Source organism: Caenorhabditis briggsae (assembly GCF_000004555.2).
Source record: "Caenorhabditis briggsae complete genome, chrIII, whole genome shotgun sequence".
Lineage (NCBI taxonomy): Eukaryota > Metazoa > Nematoda > Chromadorea > Rhabditida > Rhabditidae > Caenorhabditis > Caenorhabditis briggsae.
The window spans coordinates 744,324-758,409 of NC_013490.2; the positions used below are offsets into that span (position 1 = coordinate 744,324).

Below are 14,086 nucleotides of genomic sequence, written 5' to 3' on the forward strand. Positions count from 1 at the left end.
ACGAGACCAAATTTCATAAAAATCGGTCCATCCAGTCTCGAGTTCTACGCCTTCAAACATGCCAGATACCCCCCAAGAGAAAAAAAATTAGGCTCCGCCCCCTCGCGTTGCGGTGCCTAGCTATGCGCCTTTAAAGACCCTGACTTCTCAAATACGCTTTTTTCCTATGTTAAAACTGTGTTTCAAAACGAGATCACTTACACTTTGCTCTCTTCAAAAAACACAGTGAGCCAATGAGTTCAAGTGGCATTGGCACCGTCCGACTCCTTTCCCGGAACAAAAAACAAATAGAAATCAGTGGAAGGACTGATAGTGTTAACAGATTTTTGAAAACAAATAGTGTATTGACCTCCCTCTAAAGCAAACAGTCTGTCGAAACTGGGAAATCCAAAAATACGAGAGATACTGATCCGGTTTGCACAAACATTTGGCACTTTCCCCTCTTCCTGATCCAATTGGCTCCGCCCACTTTAGCTCCGCCCCTTTATCCATATTCCCCTGGAGCTCTAAAGGTTGGAGAAGGAAAGTCAGTTTTGTGGAAAATGAGATTTTTCTGGATATTCGGATTGATTTGCTGCGTCTTGGCTAATGGGCTGACAACAATAGCAGATTTGGATCGGATGAAACATGATTTGTCAAGGTTTTTGTCGATTTCAAGGTGAGCGATTTCCTCTAGCCGTTAACTTTGAGCTCAATTATCTCGATTCTTGTGAGAGATATCAAAATTTTGTCAACTGATAAGATATTGGTGATATTATGATAAACAATTTCTTAGTTGCCCACTCTTTGATATATTCCCCAAAAAACCGAGATTGTCGAGCTCAAAATTGACCAATCGAAAATCCAAAAAAAAACAAAACAACAATTTTTTGGTTCAAAAAAAAATTTGAAAAACCGATTATAGCTTTCAAATTTTTCGAAGAATTCTTTTCTAAATTTTCCTAAATTTCCAGATATAACGAAACAGAGAAATCTGTGGCAAGAGCTGCAATAAAAAGAGCACTTGAAGCAGTTGGCCTGGCTTCCATGACCCATACTTTTATTCACGAGGAATCTGTAAGTCTTAAAAATAAATTTTCCGACAAAAAATTCAGGCATTTTTTTTCAAAAGCTTCAATTTTAGTTAGCCGTATACGGTATACACTCGTAATAGAAGGCAACCCTATACTTGCACTTTGATCTCAATTATCTCAATTTCTGTGAGAGATATCGTATCACCAAAACTTTAGCAGTTGACAGATTTTTGATATCTTCTATAGCAACCGAGATGATTGAACTCAAAATTCAAGCACAGAGTGGTCTGCTATTACAGGAAATACGATAGCTCTTTTTAAAGGCGCATATCTCAAAAACTACGGTAGCTAAGGAAAAATTGTCAACTACAAAAATAAAGCTCTTGTTTCGTTAATTATACGTACAAGTTATATAGGGACAGAAGCTTAGAAAATTCGGAAAATCGAAATGTTCAAAAAAATATTTCCAGAACGAAATCGGTGCCAATGTGATTGCTGTTCAAAAGGGCCCATATTTTGGGACCGGAAATGACAAAATGATGGTTTTATCAGCAAATTATGATACGCTAGAAGGCAATCAAGGTGAGCAATTTTATTTCGAGCTCCTAGAATTTTAGAATCTAGAAATTTTTGATTCCAATTTTTTCCAGGAGTGGATGACAATGGATCTGGTGTGGCTGCTGTCCTGGAAGCAGCTAGGGTGCTCTCCACTTTGGATAACTTGTATTCCAGACAGAATACCATTGTCTATGTCTTTTTCGATATGAAACATAAGGTTAGATGGGGAAATTTTATAAGAAATTGAGTGGTTGAAAAATTCGAAATGTAGATTGGAAACTAACAACGTTATAGGCACTTTAAGAACCTCTATATTGATTTTTATACTGAAAAAAAGTTTCCAGGCCCTCGCTGGTTCCCACGCCTTCGTGGAAGACGTTCTTCTCCCACTGATGGAACGAACCAATACTAAAGTCATTGGAAGTGTCATTGCCGATGGCCTTCTTCATTTCGACCCCTTCCCAGCTTCCCAGGCAATGCCACCAGAGTTTGAATCTGTGAGAAAAAAGACTTCTGAAGAAAAATTGTAGTATTTATTTTTCAGTTCTTCCCAGAAGCCGCTCAATCGCTCCATGAGCATTCTCATATGGGAGACTTTATCCAGGTGTCTTCTAGAAGTGATATTGATGATTATTTGGTAAAAAAGTGGGTTTTTAATGTTCGGATTTAAAATCGAGTGGCTCAAAAATTGAAATTCTAACTCGAATACAATATTGATGGACCGTAGTTATACATTTTACTAGCTACTGTAGTTTTTGAGATACGCGCCTTTAAAGTTGGCGCGCATCCCACTTTTTTGAGCCTTCTTGAGGAATTTCCATAAATTTTCAGACCCTTTTCTAAAATTTTAAATAAATTCATAATCAGTTTTCAGATACACTCGCGCTTACGATCGTTCATGTCAGATGCTCTCGTCCGATTGGGAATTCCATCCATGGTCCTTGAATCTTCAGATGAACATTGGGAACATTACGACTTTAGACCGGTTATACAAGTTATTCTTTATCCAATTTTCCCACTAAAAATTAATCCATTTTCCCTTATAGCTAGATCCAGAGCGATATAATTTTGCTAGGTTTAATTCTGAAAAATCAAAAAGATGAATTTTAAAAAAGAATTTTTTCAGACTTCACCCATTCCTCTACTCGGATCACTCGTCATTTTTCTTCCATTCCAAACAGAAGAATGTGCAAATTCCAACCATTTATTTGACTGATACTTGTGAGTTTCAAGAATTTTTTAATTCAAAAATTCAGAAATTCAAAAATTCAGAAATTCAGAAATTCAAAAATTCAGAAATTCAGAAATTCAGAAATTCAGAAATTCAGAAATTCAGAAATTCAGAAATTCAGAAATTCAGAAATTCAGAAATTCAGAAATTCAGAAATTCAGAAATTCAGAAATTCAGAAATTCAGAAATTCAGAAATTCAGAAATTCAGAGAAATTCTTTTCAAATTTCTGAAATCGCCGAATTCCTTTATTTCCAAAAGTTCAATTTCTTCCAGTAAATCTTCGCGGAGTCCGTCAATACTGTGTCCAATGTGATGGTTTATACATGATGACAGAACAAAATATGAAATTTTTGGCATTAATGACAGATTCTTTAATTCGATTATTGATTGAAACATCTGGTTCGTCGGCACTGGAAGTCGTCGATGACTTGTACAGTTTAATGTTTAATATTGATCCTAATTAATCGATTAATTAATTACCTCTAATTAATTGTTTAATTACCCTCACCTAATTTAATTACGTGTATTCAGATTTCTATTGTATGTACATATTTAAAAAAAAAGGTATTTATTTATTTCATTGTTGACCTATACATCAGAAGAAGAGGGGGTTTACCGGTGAATTAGAATTTTAAAAATATTCCAAAATTAAAAAAAAAGACCCGATTTTTTACAGTAATGGCACACACATATAGTAAGAAAGTATTCGAAAAAAATTTAGAAAAGGAAGATAAATCAAAAAATCGCATCGGTCTCCTCTTTTCGAACCTTGTTATGGTGGATCAGGGAAGCGTGGACCTGAAAAAAAACTTTATTTAAAAAATCGAAAAAAAATCCTGTTAAATAAATAATTTGAATTCAAAATATAAGTGAAAGTTGCAATTTTTAAAAATCCAAAAGTTGAAAAAAATCTGAATTTTTCAAATGTATTTAAAAATTCATGAAAAATTTTCTGAAATTATAGAAAACCATATTTCAGATTTTTGAAATTTTTACATTTAATGCTTGAATTTCTGAATTTCTGAATTTCTGAATTTCTGAATTTCTGAATTTCTGAATTTCTGAACTTCTGAATTTCTGAATTTCTGAATTTCTGAATTTCTGAATTTCTGAATTTCTGAATTTCTGAATTTCTGAATTTCTGAATTTCTGAATTTCTGAATTTCTGAATTTCTGAATTTCTGAATTTCTGAATTTCTGAATTTCTGAATTTCTGAATTTCTGAATTTCTGAATTTCTGAATTTCTGAATTTCTGAATTTCTGAATTTCTGAATTTCCGAATTTATGAATTTCTGAATTTATGAATTTCTGAATTTATGAATTTCTGAATTTCTGAAATTCTGGATTTCTGATTTTTCTAGTATTCTGAATTTCTGAAATTCTGAATATCTGAAATTCTGAATATCTGAATTTCCGAATTTCTGAATTTCCAAATTTATGAATTTGTGAATTTATGAATTTGTGAATTTCTGAAATTCTGGATTTCTGAATTTCTGAAATTCTGAATTTCTGAATTTCTGAAATTTTTTAAAATTGAAAAAAAATCACCGTTCTAGAAATCAAATGATGTCCCTTTTCACCATCCTTTTTCCTCATTGCCGAACTGCTTGTATCAATTGAAACGTCGTTAAAAACGACTTGATGTTGTGGAATGAAGGTCGACGAGACCGACCTGGAAAAAAATCGATAAAAATGAGTTTAAAAAGTTAAAAAAATTTGAAATTGAGAGTGAAAACTATTTGTTTTTGTTTGAAAACTCATGCTGATAGAGAAAATTTGAATCAGTTTTCAGCTGGTGTGAGACATAGTTAGAAGTGGTGAGTGAGAGAGTGAAAGACGATAGAGAAAAAATATATAAAAAAATCCATAAATCAATAATTGACGAACCTTGGACCAATCGCTGCCGGATTGTGAACTTAAAAGTATTTTTTTTGAAAAAAATTTTTTTTGAATTTTAAGCCTAGAAGCAAAGAAGATGTGCGTTAATTAAATGATTCACACACACAAACGTATACAAAAACAAAATTTCGAATAAGTAATTAATTACTTAATTAGTGATTAGTACCTGTTAATAATCGGACGAGCCCCCTCTCCTTTGTTAGTGTATTGAGCCCCACCGTTGACTGGAATGTAGACCTGAATAGAGAGAAAATAACAAAGGGGAAACTAATTAAGCTGCAATTAAGGCAACACACTGATTTTTCAATTTTTAGAGATTGTTAGAAAAAGAGAGCGTTAGAGAGAAAAACTGAGAAAAACTGAAAGTTTGACAAATGTTTATTTTAAATTTAAGATATTTTGAAAACCCGAAACTTGTTTAATTTGTCTGAAAATTTCTGAGATTATAAATCAAAGCTAGAGTTTTAAATTTACAATTGACCTATTTTTCCTAGAAACCGTTGTTTTCGAGATATGCGCCTTTAAAATTGGAGCGCTCCCCTTTCCCCAAGGCCGAGAAAACGCACCAACTTTAAAGGCACATAGCTCAAAACTAAAACAGCTACCAGAAAGTTATTAAATATGAAAATATAAAAAATTAAATTTCAAAAAATTTTGTAGTTGAAAACTTTTTCCTAGCTACCATAGCTTCTGAGATATGCGCCTTGAAAGACAGAGCACCTCGACGCCACGATGTGGGTGGTCACTGAAGGCGCGCCAACTTTAAAGGCGAATATCCCAAAAACTACTATAGATAGAAAAAAGTTGCAAGCTATGAAAATATGCATAATTCAATTAGCTTCATTTTTGTGATTACAACTTTTTCCCAACTACCGTTGTTTTGGAGATATGCGCCTTTAAAAGTAGCGCTCACCTTCGCAGGTGCCATTGGGAGGCGCGCCATCATTCAAGGCGCATATCTCAAGACTTAAGAACGCTATGAAGAAGTTATTAACCATTAAAATTTAGAAGTTTAGATTTCTTATATTTTTGTAGTTTACAATTTTTCCCTTGCTACCGTAGTTTTCGAGAAATGCGCCTTCAAAGTTCCTCCCCAAAATAACTAACCTTTTGAAAATGATGTCTCATATTCTTTTTCCTTCCAAATGTCGCATAAACTGCATTTCTGAATTTCTTATTCAAAAAGCAATAAGTGATTGGATTGGTGCATGAGGAGATGTAGGTGAGGAGAGTGATAAATGTGTTGATATCACTATTCCAGACGGAGAGATTCAGACTCTGGAAATTTCAAATTTGTGGCCTAACTTTCCAAGGCCTACCCACCTGAAAAGAGTCCCCAGCAATCAACAAGAGCCACCAAATATAGGATGGTGTCCAGCAGCAGAAGAAAATGATCACTACGACGATGAGCATTCTGGAAATTTTGAATTTTGAATTTGAATCTGGCGCGAAATTCAAAAAAGGCTAACTTGATGACTCTTTGCTTCGCCATTGCACTTTTCTGAGTATGGGTAGATCGTAAGCTGGGATTTTCAATACAGACAGAGGTGTCAGATCGACGATGTCCGAAATTCGGATGGGAGACGCTGGAAATTCAGAAAATTGCCGAAATTTTGAAATTCTAAAATTCGAAAACTCACTTTTTATCCGGCTGACTGAAAGTCAACTTGTTCGACAACTTGTTCCAGAAGGATAGCTTCTGCTCATCAGTCATTGAAGCCACAATTGCTGTAATTGAGAAATGTTAATTAATTGATAATTAGCATAAATTAACAGAGGAGAACACTAGGGTAAAAAATCATTTCACAAATACCGGGGAAGAAAACCAAACGGGTCAAAACGGAATGAAAAAGAAAATCGGTGATTAAAAAACAAGGAAAAAACTCTAAACTCTACAAAATCAAACTTTTGGGGACCCTGAAATTGAGATTTAGATGACTATGTAAAAAAACTTTCTAAAAATTAGTTTTAAAAAATACTATTAAAAAACCAAGAGATGTAAGGTAAGGTACCAGACAATGAAGTTTGCAAAAATATTGGAAAATTTGAGGTTTTCAGACTTTCACAAATGCAGTTTAATGTTTTGGGATTTTTCTGAAATTTTCAGTATAGACAAAACTAAACTAGAACTTCATTTTGTAGTTGACAACTTTTTTCTTCTAACATTCTTGGTTTTCAAGATATGCGCCTTTAAAGTTGGAGTACTTCTGCACCATGAGAAGAGAGCGCGTGAAGTCGGCAATTTTTAAATATGCATATCTCAAAAAGCAAAAGAGTTACAAAAAAGAGGTTAACTACAAAAATATGTAAAATGAGATTTTAAACTTTTTGTTAGTTAACAAAAATTGTTTAGGTTTTTTGGTTTTTGAGATATAGGTCTTTAAAGATAGGATACCCAGACGCGAACACCTCAAAAACCAGAAGAGCCACAAAAAAGATCCTGGTACCGTACCTCACATCCCAACCAAGTCAACATTTCTATTATAAAAAAATCCCAAAAAACGAAAAAAAATGCACAACACCTGGCGGGGGTAAACACACTCCACCACTAGAACGACGGCATTCTGAAAGACACTGAAGACGAAAATCATCGAAATTTCCGGGTAACTGAAGAAGTTGTGGACTTCTAGACTCTTTGAGAATCGAACGAGGTGTACTGTAATCAGAAGACGAGACGACGACAGGGGAAGAGGTGGAAAACGTGTTGAGAGCGATGCACGACGTGGCACGAGCTAGGGTGGAGCTACCGACGAGCACATTGTTCAACAAAACGGGATTCTGATTGTTTTCTTTTTGGGAACCTGTTGTGGTGGCTGTCGCCAGTGGCGGATCGACGGAGGCAATTTCCAGTTTGATTCCTGATTTTAGAGATGTTATGACGTTTCCATAGAGACCTGTCATCACGACAAGTGGGATGACAAGCAGCACAACTGTCATGTAGACCTGGAAACTTCTTGTAGTTAGGCTCTTTTTGTTTGGATTATATCAAACAAAACTAGAGCTTTTTTTGTAGTGAACAACGTTTTTCTAGCTACTGTGGTTTTTGAGATATGCGCTTAAAGTTGGGATGGCGTGTGCCTGTCGGCAAAGTTAGCTTTAAAAGCGTATATCTCAAAAACCACAAGAGCTGGAACAGAGTTGTCAACTACGAAAATTTATGAAATTCAATTTCATACATTTCAATAATTGATAACTTTTGCATGGTTATCATGGTTTTTGAGATATGCGCCTTTAAAATGGGACCCCTCTTGTGAGGCGTGGCGCCTAGAACTACTCTATTTTCAAAGGCGCATAACTCAAATACCAAGAGAGCTAGAACAGTCTAGTTTGCTAAAAAAAAACCCACCTGATAAGCAAAATGATAAATCGGTGGATGAATCGGTGCGCATGTATAACCATTCGAACTATACGTTTGCTGTTCGTACATGAATAACATGAGTATGTTAGCAGCGATCGCGATGACCCAGACCAATGTGATCATTGCGTAGGCGTGGGATCTGAAAACTTTCAGAAATTATAAGAATCCTTTTTTTTAAGGAAAAATACCTGGTTTGCCAAATCCTCGAATGCAGTGGTTTACAAATCGCAAAATACCTTTCAAATGCAATTACAGCTAACGTATAGGCAGATGCGGTTACTACGACGGCTGGAAATATTTATTTTATCTCGGTTCCGATAAAAGATATCAGAAATTTTGTCAACTGATAAAATGTTCCTCATAATATCACCAACATTTTATCAGTTAACAGATTATAGGTATCTTTTTTAGAAATTATGATAACTTACGCTGCAAATAAGCCAAAATTTTGCACATATAATTGCCGAACATCCAACAGTTCATGACCATTGAAACAAGTGTCGGTGGCATACAAACCACTGATAGCATCATATCAGAAGCAGCAAGATTCATAAGATAAATGTTGGTGATTGAGCGCATCGCTCGTTGCTGGAATACTTAGGGTTTTTAGACTTGAACATTTTCTAGAGAACAAAAATTTCTAAATTCTGTAAAAGAAATTTACTGCTAATTTTGAAGTCGATTATCTCGATTTCTATGGGAGATATCAAAAATTTGCCAACTAATAAATTATTTATCATAATATTATCAATATTTTATCAGTTGACAGATTTTCGATATCTCTTGCAGTGACCGAAATAATTGAGCTCAAAGTTGAAAATAGGCTTCGAAAAATCCTCTGAAATTGAGTTTGGATTCCAAAAAGTCAAACATTGAATTCAATTAACCAACCTTAATTATCACAATCAAAACCACCGAGTTTCCCACCACTGATAAAAGGAAGATGGTAAAAAATGTGACCGCAATGGTGTAGTTCTCTGTTGTCCCACGAAACCGGCATATTTCTTCCTGTTGAACCGACGACATCGTGCTAGTGAATGTCTCGTTTTGGCTGAAAGTACGTTTTAAAGATGTGAAGTTTTCCGCTGAATCGAATCAATCTAAATTTGTAGATCTTGAATAAAAATGAACAAAGTTAGGGAGATTTTCTGGAACAACGTCGGCTCGAAGAATGGAAGATAGCCAAGGCGCATATCTCCAAAACTAAGAAAGCTAGACATTTTTTATTTACCCATAAAATGCTTGAAATAAAATTTTTCATGTTTGTAACTTTTTTCTAGCTATGGTAGTTTTTGAGATATGCGCCTTTAAAGTTGGCGCGCCTTCAGACCACCACCCCTCGTGGCGCCGAGGTGCCCAATATTCGACGGTGCATTTCTCCAAAACGTAAAAAGCTAGACATTTTTTGTTAACTAACAAAAAGTTTAAAATAACATTTTACATATTTTTAGAATTAGCAACTTTTTTTTAATATACAGTAGTTTTTGAGATATGCGCCTTTAAAGTTGGCCTCCCGTCGTCAGGCGCCAAAAGGAGGGAGGGGCGCCCACTCTAAAGGCGCATATCTCCAAAACTACGGTATCTAGAAACAAGTGGTCAACTACAAAAATAAAGCTCTGGTTTTGTTTCATATTGTCAAAAAAAACTATAAAATCCAAATATCTAGTTTAACCTATTTCTGTCTTGTTAAATTTTCTCCGCTTCAATGTGTTCTAAACTCTTTCTGAAATGTCATTCAGATAAAAAATACTTGGAAAATGAAAAAAAAAGTAATTAAGTTCTCCTGAAAAAAGAGAAAAAATGATGTGAGGGTGTGGAGAGTTTCATTTATTCATTTTAATTGGACACAGAAGCAAGTCAAGCAAAAAAAAAACGAGAAAAATGAGAAGGGATTAAAAGAGCAGAAACCATAAAATATAGTCTTTTAGAGAAAAGGGATTTTTGAAAAAAAAAAAAAGAATAAGGAACATCTCCAGGAATTCAAAAGTTCAAAATTTGTTTTTTTTTTCTGATTCTCAGATTTTTTCAGAATCCAAATTTTGCGAAAAAATCCAATTTCTCCATTCTATTGTGCTCTTTTGAACATTTTGTGTGCCCGAAAAATTTGTTTATCCTACAAAAGCTTACTGGTCAAGAACAAAAATTTTAAGACCTTGTGGGAAAAAATTTAGGGATTGTTTATTTGAAAATTTTTGAAGTTTCAAAAGTTTGGTCAAAAAAGAGATTTGAAGAGAAAATTGTAATTTCAGATTTTTCTAGAAATTTCTGGAATTTTTTCAACTGGAAATCAATTTTCCGAGTCATTTAAAGTTTCGGATGGGAAAATTGGTATGAATTTGAATTTTCTAAAATCTGGAATTTCAAATTCTCGGCTAACTTTGGGGTCAAAAAGAATGAAAATAGGAAAAAAGATTTTCTCGCATAAATTTTAGCCAAAAAAAAACTAAAAAGGAGAAAAAATATGATCTATGTGTTTGAGAAAAAAATTGGCTGAAATCATTTTTAGAACATATTCTTTTTCGAAAAAAATTCTTCAATATTCTTTAGCCCAGAATTTTTCAGTACAGAAAATTTCAGCTGATTAGAGAGACCAAAAAGTACAGTATAGTGTCATTTGGACTCAAAAGGGATTACTGTAGAAAAAATGACCTCTAAAATTTTCTAAAAATCACTACAAAAATTGTTCTTGAGCAAAAGAAAAAGTGTCGTCACTAGAATAGGAAATGGGTGGTTAAGTGTAGGGCCTAGGTGTCTGGAGAACCCCCGCGAAATGAAAAGAAGAGTTAGAGAGTATGGAAAATAGAGAGACGCAGAGAAAAGAGTGTTCTCTGTTATGAGGGAGGACCATAAAAAAGGTCAAAGGTAGTATTAGGGATTTTGGAACAATGGGGGGTTTTGGTAATTTTTCGGTAATTTTTTAGGTAAGGGTTCAAATTCCAAAATTTCAGAAACTTTGAAATTTTGAAATTTATTCAAAATATATAGAATCGAAAGCTCTTGAAAAGTCCTAAATTTCAAGTCAAAAATCATCAAAATCGGATGAATTTCAGAGAAGTTACAGAAGTTTGAAATTATTAAATTACATGGGCTAGAATTTCAGAAAACTCGGCAATACAAGTCCAAGATTTGGACAACTATAAATATGCCAAATTTTGTTAAAATATATTCATTTGAAAGCTCTTGAAAAATCCAAAATTTCAAGCTAAAAATCATTAAAATTGTCTGAATTTGAGAGAAGTTACAGGATTTTGAAAATCTAAAAATTTCATGACCTGAATATTTTGAAAAATCGGGGACAAGTCTAACATTTTAACAATTTAAAATAATTCAAACTTGGTCACAAATTTATTTATTCAAAAGCCCTTGAAAAATCCAAAATTTGAAGCTGAAAACAACCAAAATCGGTTGAATATTAGATAAGATACAGGGGTTATGAACAAGGAACTTTCATGGCCTAGATATTTCGAAAACTCGGCCAGGTTGAATTTCCAAAATTTGAATTTCTAGGCCACCAGTCTCGTTTTCCAGTAAGTAAGGTAACCGAGTTGGATTTCCAGAAAAAAAAATCTAGAAAACAAATTTTCCCTCGCTTCCTGTTTTCTTATTCCGAAATTTTTTTATGCCTAAAAAATAAAAAAAAATCCAGCGTTCTTGTCTTTGTAGAAATATTTCCAGAATTCCATTCAGAAGACGTCCCTCTCTCCAGAATCCCATCTGAAGAATTCAGAAGACGTGAAAAGACGAGTTAAACCCTCGTGATGGGTAGAAGAAGAGCGTGAGAAGAAGAAAAAGATTACTGCCCCTCAGTTTAACAGATGACTTTTCGACGTCTTCTGGAGATTCGGGATGGATTCAGAAGACGTGAGGGACGGAGAAGAAGAAGAAGATACGGGGCGGGATGATTCAGATGAGACAGAAGAAAAAGAAGGCAGAAAAAAGAGAATCAAATGTCTGTGAGAGCGAGTAATCGAGTGCAGATGTGTTTTGTCTAGAGAAGCAAAACTCAGAAAAATAGGAGAAAATAGAGATAAAATGAAATTTCAGGATTCAAGAATGCGATTTTTCTGCTATTTTTAAATTCTTGAATGATTCTGTCTTAAGTTACTGCCTCGAGACTTTTTCTAGGTTTCCAATTTTTTTTCAATTTTTCAAAAATGTTGAAACAATAGTTTTTAGATTCCTTATAAAATTTCACACACTTTGAAAAAAGTTCCATGGTTCTAGACCTACTGGGAGCCGAGATACAGCCTGACAGTTAGAGTGTCTCGTCGTCTGCGTCTCTCTCTCTCTCTCTCCCTTATAGAAACTTAATCTAGCTGTAACTTATGTTTTAGAGAAGCTATAAAGTTGGTTCTTGGACCAGAATTTAGGATTTTTCAGCTATTTTTTAAATTTTTTAAGTAATTGAATAGAAAGTATGTAATTTTGAGATCTGATTGACTTAAAAAATAGCCTGCTGATTCTTAAAAGTGATTATTTTCAAATTCAAAAGATTGAGATAACTGGAGTGTTGAATATATTTACAGCCGAAATCTTCTCAGAACATTTTTGAGTACTTTCTTCTAATTTCAGGACTCTAGAACTCTGTATTCTGCTCTCCACACAAAAGAAGATGTTCCTAGAAACCCGAAAACCTCAAAAATCATCCTTCCAGCCAGACAAAACACTCCTTTCTAAACCAATAAACTCTCTTTTCTCCCTTCTAATTTGTTTAACAACTCACTTGTTGTTCGTTGTTGTCCAAAGTGAGGATTCTGACGATTCCGAAGACGAAGAAGACGTCGTTGAGACGTTTAGAAGAAGATCATGTAATAGAAGAAATGATGACGTGGCAGTGATGTTCTCATCGTCTGCCGCGTTCATGTTTGGATGGTTCTGAAAAATTTTGAGGTGAATTTTTTTTGGTTGAAAAAATTGATTCCGGAAAAAAGTGGGGAAATTGCAAAAAAGCGAAAAAAAAAGAAGAAGGCGAATAAAATGTCGAAAATGGAGCATCGAAAATTAGCTTAGTTTAGACAGGATAGGACTCGGCAGCCAGGGGACAGGGGCAATGTGTGTAGGCGGGAAATTTGAAAAAAAATGGGAATATTGCAAAAAAATTGTTCCGGAATTTTGGGATTTTTCTGTAGTTCCTCGAGATGCTGACACCTGGAAATTCAAATATTTGAAATTCTTAAGTTTTCTGAATTTTCTAAAATTTTCGAAAATTCTGAAGCTATAAATTTTGGAAATGTTCTGAAATCTGTAAAAATTCTAAATTTTAAGGAAAATCTGAACTTTGCGACTTTTCTTAATTCTGAATTTTGAATTTTCTGGAACTCTGAATTTAAAATTTCTGAAACTTGTGGAAATCCTGTAGTTCCTAGAAAAATCTGAAAATTTGAATTTTGAATTTTGGATATTCTGAATTTCTGAAATTTGCGAAAATACTGAAATTCTCAATTTCGAATTTTCTATGATCCTGTATTCCGGATATCTGAATTTAAGAAATCCTGTATTCCGGCATTCTGAATTTTGAATTCTTCGAAATATCTGAAACCCTGGGATTCTAAATTTCAAATTTTCTGAAAATCCTGAAATTATGAAATCGTGAATTTTTGGATTTTCTGAAGTTTCCTGAAATCCAAAATGTTGAATTTTTTCTGGGAACCTCCGTATTTTTGAATTTCCTATAACTTTAGCGCATCTAGCAAGAATTAAATTCAAAATCTATAAATTTACAAAAAAGTTTCAAAAAGTGAATTTTCGAAAGTCCAAACATCTAGACTTCAAAAATTTAGGAAAAAAAAAACCAAAAATAAGGCCACCAAATTAATTCCTGTCTACATTTTGAAACCTCAAAAATTTAATTTTAAAATTAGGGATCTTTTTTCGCTCTCCGACATTTTTGTGCTCCGAAGAGCTCAATGAGCACAAAGGACCTAGTTGAAAAATTGGGAAAATTAATTTCGAGTGTTTTTCAAAATTTCATGAGCTACTTTAACGATAATTGAAGTTCAAAACCTAGGTGATTAACATGATTTT

General features: G+C 33.9%; 2 protein-coding genes across 2 annotated transcripts; one reads left to right on the forward strand and one right to left on the reverse strand.

Annotated features, from left to right (window-relative positions):
* Positions 1–542: 542 nt before the first annotated feature.
* On the forward strand, positions 543–2,681 carry CBG15123 (the record flags this gene model as incomplete). Its single annotated transcript, XM_045243341.1, has 8 exons — positions 543–658; positions 954–1,056; positions 1,484–1,595; positions 1,664–1,788; positions 1,916–2,068; positions 2,116–2,208; positions 2,446–2,556; positions 2,628–2,681. The coding sequence occupies 8 exons, from the start codon at positions 543–545 to the stop codon at positions 2,679–2,681; spliced, it is 867 nt and encodes a 288-aa protein (XP_045095676.1).
* Positions 2,682–3,539: 858 nt separating this feature from the next.
* Positions 3,540–12,925, reverse strand: Cbr-ckr-2 (the record flags this gene model as incomplete). The annotated part of the gene is made up of 13 exons (XM_045243342.1): positions 3,540–3,602; positions 4,354–4,477; positions 4,871–4,941; positions 5,812–5,982; positions 6,028–6,118; positions 6,174–6,290; positions 6,345–6,432; positions 7,227–7,647; positions 8,051–8,201; positions 8,251–8,350; positions 8,539–8,650; positions 8,954–9,113; positions 12,786–12,925. The coding sequence occupies 13 exons, from the start codon at positions 12,923–12,925 to the stop codon at positions 3,540–3,542; spliced, it is 1,809 nt and encodes a 602-aa protein (XP_045095677.1).
* Between the last annotated feature and the right edge of the window lie 1,161 nt (positions 12,926–14,086).